General features: G+C 58.3%; 1 protein-coding gene across 1 annotated transcript in view; it reads right to left on the reverse strand.

Annotated features, from left to right (window-relative positions):
* Positions 1-19073, reverse strand: part of ADGRA2 (adhesion G protein-coupled receptor A2) — a 34190-nt gene that overhangs the window by 6345 nt on the left and 8772 nt on the right. Inside the window, exons 2-13 of the mRNA XM_024764986.1 lie at positions 15258-15329; positions 5428-5499; positions 5096-5167; positions 4891-4962; positions 4424-4587; positions 3814-4027; positions 3038-3202; positions 2252-2450; positions 1630-1779; positions 1341-1502; positions 433-657; positions 33-249 (exon numbers count right to left, since the gene is read on the reverse strand). Of these exons, the coding sequence (XP_024620754.1) occupies positions 33-249; positions 433-657; positions 1341-1502; positions 1630-1779; positions 2252-2450; positions 3038-3202; positions 3814-4027; positions 4424-4587; positions 4891-4962; positions 5096-5167; positions 5428-5499; positions 15258-15329 (1784 nt within the window). The remainder of the gene's footprint in view (positions 1-32; positions 250-432; positions 658-1340; positions 1503-1629; positions 1780-2251; positions 2451-3037; positions 3203-3813; positions 4028-4423; positions 4588-4890; positions 4963-5095; positions 5168-5427; positions 5500-15257; positions 15330-19073) is intronic.

Below are 19073 nucleotides of genomic sequence, written 5' to 3' on the forward strand. Positions count from 1 at the left end.
CATGGCAGGGCGGGCGGGGTGCAGGCCCTTACTGGTTCCCGCAGAGATGACGGGGGTGGCCACGCCGCGCCTCTTGCCAAGCCCAGCGGCTCCAGGGCGGGAGGTGTTGCCGTGGCTGCGGAAGAGACGGCCGTTTCGGAAGACAAGCAGCTGCAGGGTGCAGTCTGGGGGGGCCGGGGGGGCCAGGGCAGCCGGGAGGGACGAGAATAGACTGGGCGGCAGCTGGATGGAGGCCAGGGCCACGCTGTTCTGGGGGGAAACAGGAGTTCCTCAGAGACACCCGGGGTCCCTGGGGCTCCGCTGTCCTCCAGCCCCTCCTCCTCCATCCCCTCACCCCCTGTCTGAGTCCTGCATCCCCTCACACCATCCACCTGACCAGGCGCCTGCACCCTGTACCTGCCCTCTCAGCATCCTCCCTCCCCCGGCGCCCACCTTGATGTGGAAGGACGACAGAGAAACGTTGGGCCTCCCTGTGGTACAGCGGAAGCGGAGCTGCTGGTCGGCCAGGGGCTCCAGCTCCAGGGACGGGTTCTGGCCGGGACCCAAGGGCCGGGTGCCCGGCGCACCGGCCTCCCTCCTCTGGAAGGCCGTGCAGGTCAGGCCCACGTAGCTGTGCGGCTTGATGAGGTAGGCCTCCAAGGCCACGTTCCTCGAGTTCTAGGGACAGGGACCTTGTCACCCCTCTCCTGGCCTTCTCCTGCTGGAGACCGCAGACCTGCTCAGGCCAACCCGCCGTCCTTGCTCATCACTCAGGGCCTGGCAGCCTCGTGTCTGCCGTGGAGTCCCCCGAACCCCTGCTCTTCGGCCCCTCCTCCCGCTCGCTCACACCCCGTCCTGGAGCTGGCCCAGCTCTTGCCACGTCCCAGTCCTGCTGCCCCGGCTATGCCGGGGAGCAGGGTCCTCGCCCCCCTCGGATCTCCCCCGGCACCCAGCACAGTCTCATGCAGAGGAGATGCTGTGCACTGCTTGTTAGCTGGTTCGCCACCCACCGCTGGAAACTCCCCCTCTTCTCAGGGAACAGAAGTCTCCGTCACCCCTTCCCCACCCCACCCCCCACGTGCTTCCATCCGGCTAGCCCTTCAGCTCGGTCCCCGCACGAAGCCCTGTGTAACTTCTCCGATGTCGTCGGCCTCCCTCTCCTCTGCCCTGCTCCCGACAAGTTGGAATTTGATGCCACACAAACGGAACCCTAGTCACGTTTGGTGTTCTCGCTAACTGGGCGCACGGCTGGTGCACACTCGGAGGACTTGCTCCTGGATGACAAGGGCTGGCCCCCGTCACCTCTGAGTCCCTCCCTGTCCCTCCCTGGGCAGGGCACCCTCCCAGCCGGCCCACCATACCACAGAGATGTGCTGGGCGTGGGCGCTCAGGGCGGCCCCCCCAATGCGCTCCAGGGCGCCCACGATGCCGCTGCAGGCCTTGTCCTCGCGCTGGGCCAGCCACAGCAGGTGCTCGTCCACCAGCATCAGGTTGCTGGCCATATCCACCATCACCTCCACCAGCTGGAGGCGGGGGTGGAGTCACTGAGGGCAGGAGGGGGGCTGGGGACCCAGAGGCTGGGGCGAGACCGGCTTCAGCAGGTGGGGGCAGGTGATTTCCAGGGGCCCCAGGGGCCCGATCGAATCTCACCTCTTTGATCTGGTCGACGTAACCCAGAAACTTCTGGATCATCTGAGCCACGTAGACAACGTCCATCATGTCGGAGAAGCTGGCGGCCTCGGCCGTGTATACTCGAAGCTGGTGGGCCAGGGTCAGTGCGTTGGAGGCATTGATGGGCATCTGGGGGTGTGGGGAGGAAAGGGCACCGTCTAATCTGGCTCCTTCTCCCCCAGAACAGCGTGGGGGCCCCTCCCCTGTGCTGATGCTCAGAGCAATGGGGCCTAGGGAACAGGGTCTAGCCCACAGCGGGGTCTGATCCAGACAGGAGGCGAAGGCAAGGAGTGAGCCCTTCCCAACTCGGGGCCGTCCACTGGTTATGCCACTGCTTGAGGACAACGGGCTGACCTCACGCTGTCCCTGCTTTCTGCTTAAGGCTGTCCTTGCTGTACTGGGGACCTTGGGGGTGGCCCACATGTCCCAAGTGTGGCCCTGGGGTTCTGAGTCCCCTGGGAAAGGGAAAGCTAGAGGAGAAGAGCATGAGACACGGTGACCACGGCCCCTCACCATGCATCCCAAGAGGCAGCACAGCCCATGAGGCCAGCAGGCTTCTCCCCTCCCCCTTTCCCGCACCCCTCCCCTCTCCTGGCCTCACCAGCACGAAGGTGTAGAGCACCCTGGTGATGTCGTTGGTGTACAGACAGTGGGAGTAGTCCCCCGGCTCCCAGCGGCCAGCTCGGTCACACCGGCGGGAGGCTCGGGTGCCAGGGGCACCCCCGCTCAGGGGCACCGAGGTGAAGGGGTACTGCAGGCAGGACTGGTAGGCTGTGATGCCAGCCAGAGTTCGAGGCCACCTGGGGGCAGAGGCAGGAAGTTGCCGATGACCTAGGCTCCTCAGGCCGAGAGTCCCTCCCCTGCCCTGAGAACTGTGAGGCCAGACTCCTTGGGAGCTGCGGACGGGCCCAGAGGAGGGTGTGTGTTTGGACGGGACTTCAAGGGCTTCCCAAGCTCCACCTCCTTTCTAAAGCTGTGTTTGTTGGGACAGTGCTGTCACTGGTGCTGCGAGGCTGGACTTGAAGTCCTGAGTTCAAGTCACTTATGCTTTCTGGGCCTTAGTCTTCTCGGCTGTACGATGGGGAGAATAACTCCTCCCCTGCCTAAGTGAGAGGCCACTGGGATATGAAGTGTGGCATCCGTAGTGGGAGAGCTTTGTCAGCTACGCATGTAAGGAAGAAAAAGGAAAAAAAACCCTTTTTGTTCTGCACAGCACATTCGGAGGGTGATTTTATACAAAAGGATACGGTCTCTGTAAATATGCCAGCGGGACCTGGAGCTGAATGACAAAAGGCAGTGTCTTCTCCAGCTTGGAGTGGGTGGGGGACCAGTCACCGGTGGTCCCAGGGGCAGGAGCGGGGTGTGGGCCGGGGCCTGGGTCTCGAACCTGAAGTCCCCGCGGTTGTTGGCGACTCGCTCTGCGGGGCAGTAGGAGGCCGAGGTCTCCAGCACCACGATCTCCACCTTCTTGCTGGCGTTTCCCTGGACCGTAGACACGGAGCACTCCCATTCGCCTGAGGCCCACACGCCGATGTGAGACAGGGTCAGCTCACTGTGGGCGGGCGGGCAGGCGAGGGCTGGCTGGAGGCGCTCCCAGCGGCCAGCCACCCTCCCCAAGCGCCCGGGGGCCACCCTGGGGCACGCAGGGCATCAGCTTCAGGCTCATTTCTTTAACTGAGCCAGGGAAACATGTACACACTTCTTTAATTCTGATTGGCCTTCCGTTAGTGTCTTTCTTTTATTTGGCTGTGCCGTGCGGCTTGCAGGATCTTAGTTCCTCGACCAGCATGAACCCCGGCCCTGGTAGTGAAAGCGCTGAGTCCTAACCCCCGGACCGCCAGGGAATTCCCCAGTTTCCCCATCTTTTATCACAGAGATAATATTACCTCTCTTGCAAATCTACTGGAGAGATCAAGTCCAATAATACAGGTGAGAGCCGCTATATCATTGTAAAAGCACTGAAGAAACGTCAGAAATAATCGTTTTCTTCTATCAGGCGTTCAATCTGTCCCTCATCCAGACCATTTCTGACTTAGTCCTGGATGTGTGTCAACACACCCGCACGTATCCCCAGATCAGGCCATCTCCTTTGCGGGGTGCATGAGGGTACTGTGGCCACCCCCGCCCGCGCCATGGGCCCAGAAGGGGCCGCAGGGCCTGTACCTGGTGATGAAGGTGCAGTCGTGGATGAGGCTGTCGCCCAGGAGGATGCCCGCCTGCTCGTCGCCCTCCACAGGGGCCCGGTTGTGGTACCAGCGGACGTGGGTGTCATTGCCCAGGTAGCTGGCCGAGCACTGGAAGGGCAGCCGGTCGCCCTGGAAGACCACTTGGCGGAGGGATGGGATGAGGTGATGTGTGTGCAGCTCCAGGGCCCCCTCTGTGGAAGGGGACACTGGCAGTGAGGCTGAGTGACGGGTGAGGGTCCAGTGGGGGCAGAGCCAGGCCCCTCTGTCTGGTCTGGAGCCCGCCCCAGCTCGGAAGGAGAAGGGGGGCTGGAGAGTCTCCGGAGATAAGAGCGCAGGAGAGGAGCAGGCGGGTTTCGAACAAATAAAGATGCTTCTTTCCACTGCACACTTGTCACCCAAGAGGTGGGACCAGATGGAAAACATAAACAAGGCAGCGGCCCCAAAGGAAGTTTACAAAAGCAGATGGAGAACCAGGCCCCAGTGGGATCTGAGGGAGAGGACGCCCTGGAGACCAAGCCCAGTGCACAGGGAGCCTTGAGCCAGCAGGGGCCCCTCAGGAGGGAGCCTGAGGGTGCGGGTTTGCTCACCGCAGCGCAGCTGGGCCTCCTGGAGGCCGCCCAGGGTCTGGGCGTGCAGAGTGCTGGGGTAGGCACAGAGCGTGCGCTCTGACAGCTGCACGGAGCGATTCCGGGCCCAGGACAGCAGCCAGCGCAGGCGGCAGTCACACGTCAGGAACTCGGTGCCCAAGTCCCTGCAGGGCGGTGGAGGGGCCACTGGGTAGAGCAGAGGGAACGTGGGCTCCCCGGGGTGGGGATGGAGCCCCAGGGAGAGACTGAGGCTGGAGAGGGCCGGGAGGGCAAAATTGTGCACGTGTGCCCTGCTGCCGCCACGGCCGCCACGGCAAGCACGGGGAGGCGCGTGTGGTGGAGCTTCAGCCATCGTCTGTCCCACCTCCTCAGAAGGCTGGCCACGTGGGCACGGTGCTTATGCGTCTCCCTCCTGGGAAGTGGGAGGAAGCAGGGCCTGACTGCTGGGGCTGGGGAAGGATACTCACACAACCTTAAGGGCTGGCAGCTCATCAAAGACCCCCGGTGGCACACTGGAGAAGATGTTTCCAGATATGTTTCTGCAGGGAACAGGGAGAGGGGATCTTAGGCTCCCCCTGGGCCACAGGGGGTGGGTGGTGAGTGACGAGAATGTGGGGACCCATGAGGCTTTGGGGAGCCTTCCCTCTGCCCCCCTCCCCGCCCCTCACTCACAGCCGGAGAAGCCTGGGGAGGCCTTGGAAGGTCTCAGAGGTGAGACAGCCAATCCGGTTGTTGGAGAGATCTCTGGAGAGACACACACGACCTCAGCAAGTCGGCCACGTGGTAGCGCACGGATCCGCTTGTGAGGGACACACGCGTGTGGGCGGGGCTTGTGGGCGGGAACGGAGAAAGACACGGTGCTGGGGCATGAAATGTCTGCCCCCAGCCTGTTGCGTGCGGGGAGGAGAGGCAGTGAGGGAGGGTGAGTGGGAGGGTGGCAGCACCCACGGGACCGCCTCCAGGGACGAGGGGGCTGGGGCGTGGGGTCAGGACAGGCCACTCACAGGCGCTTCAGCTCCCCCAGACCCAGGAAGGCGCCCGCCTGCACTGTGCTGATGACGTTGTTCCTCAGGTCCCTGTGGGAAGCAAGCGGGGGCTTCACACCTCGCCCGCTCCGGGGCCACGCGGCTCCCCGGGGCGGGCGGCCTCACTGCCGCCAGTGCCGGGCTCTCGGTTTCCCTCTAAGTCCCTGCTCGCCTCAGCGCGGCTGGGAGGCCGGATGAAGGACCTGGCCTCTCAGACAGGTCCCCCTCCGCCTCCCTGGGTCAGGGAGGATGCAGACACCGAGAGATCTGGGGGGAGGGCCTCGGATGAGGAGGCCGGCGCGGCGGAAACGGGAGAGGAGCTGGCCCTGAACCGGGAGTCAGGAGGCCTCGGTTCCCGGTTCCCACGAGCTGCACTGAGTTTCTCAGTCTCTCAGGGCTGCTGTAGAATCGTTTGAAAATGGGTGTAACCGCCCTTTGTCAACTGCTACACAAAGGTAAGGTCATCTTGAGCCTGGCCGCGGGGAGGTACTTTAGAGCCATCAGGCGGACGCTCCACCTGGCAGGTGAGGAAAGATCCCGGGCTGGCTGGTGACCCTGTGGATGCTGCCCCGGGGGGGTTGTCCATCACCTGGCCCCGCCCCTCAGCCCTCAGATGAGGAAGCTGAGGCCGAGGGGGTCACCTGCCGCCCTCCCCCCAGGCCTCCTCGAGCCCCTAGTGCAGAGAGAGGGTGGCAGGGGAAGTGCCACCTCGGGTCACAGACTGGACAGAAGATGGCAGTTGGCCCCCAGGCACCACAGGGCCAAGGGTCACCCACCAGGAGGGACGAACTGCAGGGAAGTTTTCAGAGTAGCTTCTGTCCCAGGCTCTGGTGGCTCAAACTCCATCACACGGTCAGAGTGCCACCCTCCCTCCACTTTGTCACATCCTCCCGGGGCAGCAGGGGCGGGCCGAAGGGACAGTCCCGGCCCACTGGGGACCGGCCGGTGCCCACATGGCCCCAGCCCCCCACCAGACCCGGCAGCCCTCTGGGACCACTGAGGCCCAAGGCGATGGCTGGCCCCCTGGCCTGCCCCAGCACCCTGTCCTCTCAGGCACAGCCATGGGGAGAGGCACCAGGCTGACCCAACACTTGCCCACCTACCCAAGGCCTACCTGGGTCTTTCCCGAGCCAAACCAGAACAGGCTCGCGGCCCACAGAGACCTTACCAGGAGGCCTCACTGCCCACCTGGGGGCGGGGAGGGCTGCAGCCTCCTGGCTAGCTCCCTACGTTCCAACATCCTCTCGGGCCCACCCAAGCACCCAGGAGATCATGAGGCAGAGGGCAAGGGTGGGGGGTTCCTGGAATAATCAACTTAGGTTGGCCTGTGGGGTCAGCCTGCTCTCCAAGGCCCTGCCACCCCCCACCTCCCACCCCCCGGCCCAGACCCGCCTTCTTGGCTTTGCAGGCCAGAGTCTCAGGGGCAGCTCCGGATTATGGGCAGCAGGGGGTTAACTGAGCCAGCTCCCTTCTGGGGGGAGAGGAAATGGGTGTCCAGGATGGGGAGGTGCCATCCCAGCAGGGGGCCTGTTTTCACACAGACAGTCCCTGCTGGGGACAAAAACACCCAGAGAGAGACAGAGACAGAGACAGAGAGACAGAGAGAAATGCAACAAATCCCCTGCCCAGCCCTGCCCCTGGCCGGGGCTCCTCACACCTCAGCACCCTCTCATACCAAGGACTTGGGCTGCATAACCCTGCACCCCGCTGAGAAAGAAGAGGAAGCCCCTGGAAGGGCCGCTTGGTGCAGGCAGGGAATGTGCGAGAAGGCAGCCCCTAGAAGGCTCCTGCAGAGAGGAGGCTGGAGATGGCGGGGAGAGCGCCCGCCTGCCCAGGGTTGCCCCCCCACCCCACAGCCCGGTCCTCCGATGCTGCGGCAGCCCGCGCCCCCGGCCCCTCTTGGGTTCTGGCCATTCTCAGGGCTCCGCCTCCCACCCGTGTGGGGGACGAGCAGAGGGAAACACATTCCTCATTGTGTCACTTCCCTTCATGGGCTGCCAAGGGGCCCAGGCTGCAGCCCCCCGCCCCTTCCCTCTCCGCTCACTATGTTTATTCTCATTTCCTCCCTGGCCCCCCTCGAGAACCCCCTGCCCAGCTGCCCCACTGATGCTCTACAGATGGGAGCACGGCAGCCCGCTTGGGCCCAGCCCCTTCCTGCCCTGGGTTTCCTGCAGCCCGGGCCAGCCAGGGCCTTCTGTAAGGGGAGCTTCCAGCAAGTGTCAGCGGTCCTGACCTCTTGTCTCACACCCGCAGAGAGGCTTCCGGGGTGACCAAGGCAGCCCTCAGAAGGAGTGCCCTCAGAGATGGCCTGCTGGCCTGGAACCAACCAGTCTTGGGTCCTCTCCGGAGGGGCACAGGCCAGGGGCGGCTCCTGGCTGAGCTGGTAGCCCGATGGGGGCTGGCCCCTGGGCAGCTGAGGCCTCCTGGTCCCTAAGGTGGGGGACGCAGCTCTGGGGCTGTACCCTCCCTAGTGGTAGGAGGAAATGCTACCATAGAACTTGGATATTATTGTGGACCCGCGAGGCCCCTATAGGTTGGTGGTTCTGCACCTTTCTTGCTTAGCACATCCTTCTGAATATCTGATGAGGGCTATGGAGTCCTGCCCTAGAAGAATGCACTACCCCCAATATTGTGCATCTGATTCCAGGGGCTCGTGGAACCCAGGTTACAAACTCCTGCTCTGGACTTGCTCGTTGGATTCCTTCATTCCTTAGGTGAGGTCGCAAGGACGCAGATGCTTCTATGATGTGGAATGTCCTGCCCTCTGTCTGCTTCCACAGACCTCTGGTCTTGGAACCTGGAGAAAATGCAGCTTATGGGTGGAGCCTCCCTCCCTACACCCCCTTGCCTAATCCAGACCAGGCTCCTGGATCAAGATAGACCCCTCTCCCTGTACCTATGTCCACATGGAGGGGAAGGACACCCTATGGCAGAAGTTGGGGGGCGGGGGATACCTGGGAGCAAATCTTGCCCTATGTCCTTCTTGGGCAAAAAGCAGCTCAGGAAGCTGAATGTGTAAGACTGAGTGTATAAGCACAAGCAATAAAAGAGCAGATTGAAGACTTCCCTGGCGGCGCAGTGGTTAAGAATCTGCCTGCCAATGCAGGGGACGCAGGTTCGATCCCTGGTCCAGGAAGATCCCACATGCTGCAGAGCAACTAAGCCCACAAACCACAACTACTGAGCCCGCATGCCGCAACTACTGAAGCCCGCGTGCCTAGAGCCCGTGCTCCGCAACAAGAGAAGCCACCGCAATGAGAAGCCTGCACACCGCAACGAAGAGTAGCCCCCGCTCGCCGCAACTAGAAAAAGCCCGGGTGCAGCAACGAAGACCCAACGCAGCCAAAAAAAAAGAGCAGATTGATATGTTACACTTGAAAATGTTAAAGTTTTGCTCTTGAAAGGATACCACCAAGAAAGTTGAAAGACAACCCCTGGGATGAGAGAAAATATTTGCAAATCATATACCTGATAAGGGACTTCTATCCAGAATACATAAAGAACTCTTACAACTCAATAATAAAAAGACAAATAGCCCAGCTGAAAAAAAATGGGCAAGGGATTTGAATAGACGTTTTCTTCAAAGAGGAGATACAAATGACCAATTAATGCATGAAGAGGTGCTCAACACCATTAGGGAAATGCAAATCAAACCCACAATGAGAGACCACTTCACGTCCACTAAGATGGCTATGATTTAAAAAACAGAGATTGGAATCCTTATATATTATAGATGGGTGTGTAAAATAGTGCAGCCACTTTGGAAAACAGCTTGGCAGTTAAAGTTACCATATGACCCAGCAATTCCACTCCTTGGTACAAATCCAAGAGAAGTGAACATACATGAACATAAGAACACATATAGGAATACTCATAGCAGCATTATTCATAAGCCCCAAAGTGGAACACCCCAAATGTCCATCAACTAATGAATGAGTGAACAAAATATGGTATCTTCATACAATGGAACACTATTTGGCCATAAAAAAGAATGACTTGCCGATACATGCTATAATATGGATGAGCTTTGAAAACACTACGCTTGCTGAAAGAATCCAGTTACAAAAGATTACATACTGTGTGCTTCCTATTTATATGAAATGTCCAGAATAGGCAAGTCTATAGAGACAGAAAGTAGATGAGTGGTTTGCTTAGGGCTGGGAAATGGGCGGGGAGGGGAGGAACGGGGAGTGATTGCTAATGATGCAAGATTTCTTTGGGGGATGATGAAAATGTTCTAAAATTAGATGATGATGATGATGGCACGACTGCAAATATACTCAAAACCATTGGATCCTACGTTCTAAACGGGTGAACTTACGGTATGTAAATTAAGTCTCATTAAAGCTGTTAAGAGTGAGTGAGTCTGTATGACAGCGTGTGTGTATGTGAGCGTGTGTGTGTGTGTGTGTGTGTGTACCCACGCTTAGACAGGGTGGGGTGGCACGAAGTTGGCTCCCTCTGGCCCCCAAAGACCTCCCTGCTTGTGGGTTTGAAAACCGAATTATAGGTTTGGAGGCCGCACAGCAGCTCCCCTGGGTCCTCTAGGACTTTCAGGGTTCCTTAGAAAGTGGGGGAGAGGCTGGCTGAGGAGTGGTTAGAACCCCCCGCCGCAGGTCCAGGGGTTGCCTGGGGGGAGGGGAAACGGAGAGACTGTGGCGACCGGGAGGAAACCCCAGGCGGTCCTAGGCTCCCTCGCAGCGCCACGCCCCGGGCCCCTCTTGTCTCTGATCTCATCCAGTAGGTATTTATGGAGCACATACCCGGTGCCAGGCATTGGGCCTACAACAGCGAGCCGGAGAGCCGTCCCCGGACCCACCGGCCTCCCTTCCCGCGCCCTCTGCCTCGGCGCGGCATTCCTCTCCAGCGCCGAGGGGCGGGGGAGGGGGGGGGGCAGAACCCGGCCGCCTGACCCTCGGCCCCGCCCCCAGATTAATGAAAACCACCTGGCGGGTGAGCCGCACGCACCGCCCCCGCCCCCAGGCCCCCGCATCGTTCCCGTGAGCATCTGCGTCTAATGAGTGCCGCAGCACCGCGGCATACCAGCCCCCAGGGCTCATTAATCTCATTAGGCAATGACAAATCATCCTGGGGCTGCCCAGGCTCCCGCCCCGGGCCCTCTCCTCCAGGCGTGCACAGGCCTCTGGAGGCGTGTGTCCACACAGATCCACACGCAGGCCTGCACGCCCAGTCCCGGGCTCCCTTGACCTCTCCTGGGGGCTGTCTGCCCTGTGGCCGGCTCGGTCCACAGTCTGGGGGCTTCTCACTGTGACTGGGTCACCCTGGAGTCCAGGAAAGTCTTCAGGTGGCCAGCCCTCTGCTGAATGCGCGGGGAGGATCCGGGCAGAGATGCAAGGGACCCGAGGAATGATCCATCCGCGAGTCCTTTCCGCCCGTAGACTTCATCTACACGACCACCTGCCTAGGGCTGGGGGCTCTGGACGAATCTAAGCGGTCTGGGGCGGCCGGTGTGACATCTTGCCACCTGCAACTCTTCCGACGAGAAGGGGACGGCCATTTACTGAGAGGCTGAGGTGTCCCCTGCTCTCTTCCTGGGTGAACTCATCTACCTCCGTGGCCACCTGTCAGGGAGCCGTGCCTTGCCCCTTGGTCCAGGTGAGAGCCTGAACAGGCACCCAGAAGGTATATGGAGGTGGAATTCAATCCCAGTCTCTTTTCACTCCAGGCTGAAGTCCTGTGCCCTTTCATCGCCTGCCCCTTCACTCCCAAAGCCTTTCCTCTGGCTAGTCTGCTGAGGGAGGCGGGACACAAAGGAGGGCTCAGAGACAGGGCCTCACACACCTCTGGGCCCTTCTGCACAGTCCTGGGCTGGCCTTGAACTCTGCTGGACTGTTTGAGATTCCCCAGTTCAGCCTGCCTGCCTAAGGTGTGTCTCCCCCATCCCACCTCACCCCCCAGTTCTCTGGAGCGCGGGTCCTCCCGTGGGATCATCTCAGGCACATTCCCTCTCAGGGCCCTCTCTGTGTCTCCTTCCTGGCCTCGGGGCCCTGCACTGCACAACAGGGGAGCCCCCCACTTACACCCCACCTGTTTGCAGAGGCCAGAGGGGCGCTCAGCAGGGCGGGCAATGCTGGCACTTTCTGGAGCAGCCCACATCTACTCAGTTATCAGACAGGCCGCTAACTCCCATGGGACTTGCTGCATGGACTGTGGGATGTGAAGCTGCCACAGGCTCAGCTACCCCAGCCTGGACGGCTGAGTCCAAGAGGACAGAGAGATCAGTGTTTCCTGGCACCAACTGCACGCCAAGCCACGGCGTCTCGTTTGCAATGAATAGGCCCACAGTGCAGGGGTCATCTGGTCCACTGGTTCCCAACCCCAATGAGCCTGAGAATTGCCCGCATACCTTGTAAACAATTCCCAGGCCCCTGCTGACCTGATGAATTAGCATCTTCAGGACCGGGGCCCAGGACCTCTCCCTACCTCTGGGGTAGTGGGTAGTGACTGTGATGATTAGTTTTATGTGTCAGAGTATAGCCCTCGGTGACTTAATCAATCACTAATCTAGGTGCTGCTGCGGAGGTATCTTGTAGATGTGGTTACCGTCTACAGTCAGTTGACTTTAAATAAAGGAGACAACCTCTGCTGACATGGGTGGGCCTCACCCAATCAGTTGAAGGCCCGGAGAGCAAAACCCGAGGTTTCCCAGAGAAGTTCTGCCTTAAGACTGCAGCATCAGTTCCGGCCTGACTCTCCAGCCTGCTGGCTGGTCCTACAGATTTTGGATTTGCCAGTCCCCACAATCACATGAGCCATTTCCTTAAAATACATTTCGTTATAAAGAAATAATTTCTTGGAACTCCCTGGTGGTCCAGTGGTTAGGATTCATCACTTTCACTGCCATGGCCCGGGTCTGATCCCTGGTCGGGGAACTAAGATCCCGCAAGCCGCGTGATGAGGCCAATAATAATAATAATAATAATAAAAGAAAGAATTTCTTTGTATATTTATATAAGGACACAGCCACATACATCTCCTATTGGTTCCGTCTCTCTGGAGAAGCTTGACTGATAACACTGGTGACCAGCCTGGCTGGAGACCCTGGGCTCCTCCAGCCCCTGCACTGCCTCTCCATCCCAGGGAAGCGAGGCCAGGATGCTGAACCCAGCACCCCTCTGCCCAGAAGCCTCCCCTCCTCTGAAAGCCCGGCCGTGTCACTGGGCTTTTTGATCTCTTCCTTCTCCTGCAGCTCTGTGGGTATTACACACACCCAAGGATCATAGAGTTTTAAATCCAGAGTGCACTTTACAAACTGCCCTGTCCCCCCACTATTTTTTTGGTCTTAGTTCCTCGGCCAGGGGTCGAACCTGTGCCCCCTGCAAGGGAAGCGTGGAGTCCTAACCATTGGACCGCCAGGGACTCCCCCCCCCACTTTTAACAGATGAGGAAACTGAGGCCCCAAAGTGAGGCATCCCTCTGACCCCACCTCCCACCACTCCCCAGTCACGCTGCCCTTCTTCTGCACCTCAAGCTCACCAGACAGGCTGGACCCCAGGGCCTCCCCCGCGCTACTGCCTCTGCCTCTAGACAACTACCTGCCCGCCAGGTCCCTCCCTCCATCACCTCCAGCGAGACCTTAACCTCATTACATAAAATAGCGGCCCCCGTTCCAGTGCTTTCTGCCCCCCTTCCCCTGCTGCTTTGTTTTCCTCTGCAGTGTTTATGGGCTCCTGACCTACTATACATTTCTTTGCTACGTTCTGGGTCCCATCAGCAGCAGGTAAGTTCCCCAGGGCGGGCACCTGGCCTACCACGTTCACTCTGGATGCCCAGCACGCAGCCTGGCGCACGGAGGGGGCTCAAGAAACATCTCGAGAGTGAACGACTAGATGATTCCTAACGGGGCGGGGGCTCCAACTCAGGACCTAGAATTCTCACTCTAGTGCCCTTTCTCCTCCCTCAGCATAGGTCGTTGTTCCCGTCTCCTCTCCCACTTTGCTCTGCTTGCCTCCCGTGGTTTGAGTGCACCTGCAGGGTGCTGATCTAGGCTCCCGGTGCCGTGGGGAGGGGTCCAGTTGGGTAGGCTTGCGTGGGGGGAAGGAGAAGCCCATCGTCTCATCTTCATCAGAAAATCTACCCTCATGAGATTGAAGGACCACCCAGCAGACCCAGAGAGGGGTCAGACCCAGCAGATTTTTGGCGGATGAGGCGAGAGGGTAAAGATGGGAAGATGTCCCAGAGGCCTCAGGAGGCTCTGGGCAGCTCTCGCTTGTGCTAAGGAGAACAGAGACGGACGCTGGGCCGTGGCTGGCCCTGGTTTGGCTGGGCCAAAGGACTGCGGGCAGCTGCGGTTAGTTTTTCTCCAAAAGATCCCAGGAGGGAGCGTCTGCTTTCTGGCAATTCAGTCTAAGACCAAGCCTGGGCTGAGACAGCTCCTGAGTGCTTAGCTGCTCGAGGAGGAGAATGTTGGTACCTAATGAGTCTTCTAAATAGCAGCTCCGGGGCAGCCCTTCCTCCCTTTTGGAGCAGAGAGTCAGCGGGACCTGGTCACGGCTGTCTGCGTGCACCGTGGCTAACATCCCGGGAGCCCTCCCACCCCCAACATGCCCTGATCCCACAGAACGTGCTCCACCTTTCCACGCCAAACGTGGCTGTGTCCCTTTCCAGCCGCCCCTAACCCAGCCAGGCCACCAAGCTTTCCCCACAGGCAGCTTGGGGGAGAGCCTTGCCCTTCCCTTGTGAAGTGGGTATAATAGAGACAACCTCGTAAGTTGTTGTCCTGGTTAAAGATCTACACTCCATCATGTCGGTACTGCATCTCTATTACCCTTGAACTTTCTAGCCTTCACTGATCCCTCCTTTGGCCTTTACAGAAACCCCGACCTACTTCATTCCTATATATATGGCAAGGTCTCTGGTCTCACTAGACGGTGATACCTTTGGCTGTTTGAGAGCAGGCGTCTGCCTTATTCGTTTGTATCCCCCATCATTCTGATCCAAGCCTTTCAGGCAAAACGGTAATAGAGGGGGCAGGACCCTGTTGGAGGCCTTGGGAATGCCCAGCAGGTGGGAGCAGAGCTAGGAGACAGGGGCTTGGATGTGAGGGAGATGGCAAGGATCCGGCTCCAGGAGGGACCGGAGGCCCAGGGGTCCCGTGGAGGAGACAGGACCCAAAGCTGTTGTACAGGCTGTAGATCGAGAGTTGCCAGCTGAACGGGGACTCGAGAGAGGGGTTGACTCAACCCCCTCCTTTGGCACGGACTTGCCCATGACCGAGGCAGGTCCCCGATTCTGGGAAGGAGCTTCTCTCGGGCTAGCGGGGCCCTTGCCGTCCGTCCACAGGGCGGCCAAGGATGCTGTTGCTGGTGCAGCTGTAATCCAGGGCAGGGGGGATGGAGGGGGGGAGAGAAGTGGATGTGACCCACTGTCCCCACCCTCAGCCCAGGGCTCTGGCCCCTTGGAGCTTTGTTTGTCGACTGTGTTTAGGGAAGGAGGAAAGAGGCCTCAGTCACACTAAATGCTCCCTCTGCCCTTTATGCTGGGCCCCCAGCTGGGACGGGGAGGCAGCTTCTGGACAGTTAAGGGGCTCAGCCCTCATAGCTAATTGCTCATTAAAGAGTGTTAATGAGCTTCCCACAGCCCCATCCCTGCCTGGACCAGCGCCGTGTCCCCACTTCTCTGTGCTGTGGCTGGTGAGGGAACTGGTCTCTCTCTCCCGGACCAGTCCCTCCGCCCTCCACTTGGTGGTCAAGTCCGACCGTGGGCCCTGCTGGGCCAGCAGGTCCCGGGCCCCTCAGCAGCCGGGATTCCTCACCCTCCCTGGCCCGACCTCTTGCCCAAACACTTACAGTTTCTCCAGCAGCGGCAGTCCCAGGAAGGAGCCGTTCCGGAGCCCCGTGATCTTGTTGTTACTCAAGAGCCTGGAGGACAGGGGAGAACACAGAGGGGAGAGTGTTGCCTTCTGTGTAAGCGGCGCCCCCTGAAGCTGGGCAAGGAGCCGCCCCACCCTGGGCTCCGGGAGACCACGGGGAGGGGCCAGCGAATGGTTCGGGCAGACTGGTCAGCCCACTGAATGCCAGTTCGGACGTGTCACCTGCCCTGGGTCTCCCCACAGCCTGGATCTGACCTAGGCTCTGTACGCAGGTGAGCTGAGCAGGTGTGAAGTTGTGATGACCCGTTGGAACGTTGGAACCACAGGGCCGAGCCCACGGCACCCCTTTTCTGCCCGCCACAGCTCTGTCTCGCTCAAGCCATTGGCCCAGTTATCTGAGGACAGTGCTGGGGAGAATGGTCTGGCAGGTAGAAGAGGAAGTCAGGCAGGTGCGAGGACCTGCCCTTCCTCGGGGTCTCCATCACTCCGGGAGCTGAGGACCACCAGAAGGGGAGCCCTCCCTCCCCTCAAAGGCCCCCAACTCAGAGGGACGGAGTGCCCACGCGTCCCCAAGCCTGTCTATAGCCTTGACCGGAAACTGATGGATTCCTCGGCCCCGGGGGAGCCCAGGCCTCAGCCTCTGCCTCTGCCCACTCGGAGTCTTGTTTATTTACTCGTTTGTATTTGTGGAAGCAGAAAGGGGCCCCAAGCTCCTGACCCAACCCACTCTGCCCACCCACTCAGCCTTTCTCTGTCAGGCTCCCTGCTGGGAGGAGAGAGTTCCAGGCCAGCCAGAGGGCTCATCCCTTGAGTTAATTGCTTATTAAAAAGCTTTAATGAGCCTCTCAGCTCCAGCTCTGCCTGCCCTGTGCTGAGGCAAAGGTTTTCCCATCTTTGCTCTGAATGGTGGAGAACGGACCTGGGAAGGCCAGAGGTGCAGGCCTTGGGCCTCCCCTCCAGTGAGCAGCCTCTGGGCTGGATAGTAAGGGAGAGGGCAGGGGGCAGGGGCAGGGCCCGGGAGGGGCTGTCAGAGCTCTGCCCCAAAGCTTAATGGAAGTGGGTGGGTGCACATACCAGACTGGCAGTGAGAGGACCCCAGGCATCCATGCTACACCACGTTCAAGGGCACATGGAAAACAGACCATGGCCGGGACGGAGTCAAGGGTGGAAGGGGGCTTTGTGGGTCAATGGGAAGACGTGGACCCCTCATCTCCTTCCTCCCTTCTCCCCTTTCCAGAGAGGCCCCTCCTCCCCTTCGGGTCCCCCCCTCACTGTCCTTCCAATGGTGACATTTCCCAGCAAGGTCTCAAGGGTGACTGTGTGGAGGGTTTCGAGGGAGTGCTGGGTTTCCAAAGTGCTACACACACACACACACGCACACACACACACACGCACACACACGTGCACGCACACACACACATTGTCTTGATATTTCAAAAAGCACATCACAGTAGCCATCATATGAATAATTAGAACTTTCTCAAGCCCCTTTATTCTAATTTTATGGGTTAGGATAGTTTTATTTCACGTTACCTGTGGTGGCCAATTATAAATAATCTTGTCAGTTCTTAGGGCCTCGAATGGTCTCATTCAGGCCCTGGTGGGGCTGCGGTGGTCCCCTGGGTGGGGACAGGCTCTTGATGGTGTGAGTTTTAAATCGAAGCACATCCCACCTCATCTGTTGCTGATTCCCTCATACACCCTCAGAGCCTGAGGTTCAGGGGTTGCATTAAATGTTGGAGAAGGCGAGAGGACCCCTCAGTATCCTTAGTAATGTTGGGAGGGGCCTGAAATGTCAGGAAGAGGGGTGAGAAAGGGCATCTGTTTTAGCCCACCCAAATCCCAAGGGTCTCTCGCAGGGACTGCCCCTCCCTGGGTCTTGGGGAGGGAGAAGGATGGGGATGTTAATTGGGGCGGGCACAGCGGAGAGGTAGGGGGTATGGAAGGTTAGAGGAACAGGGGGAGCCAGGTTATCACAGCCCCGTGCCTGAAGGGGGAAGCCTGAGAACATTCCCAAACTTGAGTGGAGTATGGACCTGTTAAAGGGAGGGGAAATGTATTTCCTGCAAATATGTCTTAGGATCCCAGTTTGAGAAACACTGACTTTAGAAATGAAAATCTTACACTATGAAAATACCTTCTAGTAAAACATTATCTCAAAATTATAGGCAAAGGGGCTTCCCTGGTGGTGCAATGCTTAAGAATCTGCCTGCCAATACAGGGGACATGGGTTTAAGCCCTGGTCTGGGAAGATCTCACATGCCGCGGAGCAACTAAGCCCGTGCGCCACAACTACTGAAGCCCGCGTGCCTAGAGCCCGTGCTCCGCAACAAGAGAAGCCACCGCAATGAGAAGCCCGTGCACTGCAACGAAGAGTAGCTCCCGTTCACCACAACTAGAGAAAGCCCGTGCACAGCAACGAAGACCCAACGCAGCCAAAAATAAATAAATAAAATGAAATTTAAAAAAAATTATGGGCAAAAAATGTTTTGCTCAAAGATCATTGAATTGAAAACAGAAAATTAAACAAATTCTCCAACTCCCAAATCCCCGATATTAAAACCCGGGATCCTAATTGGAGAACCCTATCCAGACAAGTCTAGTGGTAGTGTTGGGGGTATAGGTACCCCACATTCTCCAGACTCTTTGTCCTTTCACCCTTGAACACCTTTCACATACCCCAGATTTAACCCAGAACTGGCCAACAGAAGTACAATGCCAGCTGCATACGTAATTTAGAATGTTCTAGCAGCCACATTGTTTAAAAGTTAAAAATTAAATTAATCTTAATAATATACTTTATTTACCCCAATGCACCCAAAATGTTATCATTTCAACACATAATAAATATATTATTATATATTATAAATATACATATATTATAAATTATATAAATAACAAAAAATATTAATGAGATATTTTCCCTTTTTTGGTACTAAGTCTCGGAATCTGGTGTGGATTCTCCTCTTCCAGCACAACTTACTTAACTCAGACCAGCGACATCGCAAGAACTCAGGGCCACATGGGGCTGGTGGCTTTAAGTCTTATCCCTGATTTAGTCTCCTTGTAGCCAGCACCTTCCCAGGAAGAAGTCTGAGCTGCTGGGGGGATACTCAGGTGGCCCGGGGTGGGGTGTGTGTGTGTGTGTGTGTGTGTGTGTGTGTGTGTGTGTGTGTGTGGCCTGGGAACAGAGCAAAGGATGGGGACCAGCCCCCAAGGCAGGAGAGGACAAGCCTCTTGTCCAGAGCAGCTCATCGCCTGGCTGCCACCCCCCAAGGCCCGCCTTCTCTGAGGCAGCCTCTGTTGGGCTGGGGAGGAGAGGGTACAGTAGGGTGACGCTGGGGTCAGCTGCTGCCCATGCTGCAGGCTTGGCCAGCCCAGTGTAAACTCCATCCTGGAGAGTCTTGAAATGAGATTTTTTTTCTCACTGCGAGAACACATTCCTGATCGCCCACCCTCTAAGCCACTCACTAAAGCGGGGGCACCAGGCAAACAGTGCTGCTTCCTTCTCCTCCAATGGGCCCCTTCTTGCCACGTCTCCAGTTCTTGGACAGACTTCAGCAGGTATCGGTATGGTTTAGTCCCCAGATACCCAGAAATGGATCTTTTGGTCTTAACAATCTAGATCGGGCTGAGGGAATTTTACTTCAGACCTAGATTAGGGGGAGAATGGCCTCAATTATGCTGGTAGGTTCAGTCCTCTGGAGGTGAAGGCAGGGATTTGGGAGAGTGTTTGGGGCAGGTAGGAAGTTGGCAGTTACGGGGCTGCTAGTGGGGTAGCTGAAACACACAC

The sequence above is a fragment of the Neophocaena asiaeorientalis genome, unplaced genomic scaffold (genome assembly GCF_003031525.2).
Source record: "Neophocaena asiaeorientalis asiaeorientalis breed wild unplaced genomic scaffold, Neophocaena_asiaeorientalis_V1.1 scaffold14, whole genome shotgun sequence".
NCBI lineage: Eukaryota > Metazoa > Chordata > Mammalia > Artiodactyla > Phocoenidae > Neophocaena > Neophocaena asiaeorientalis.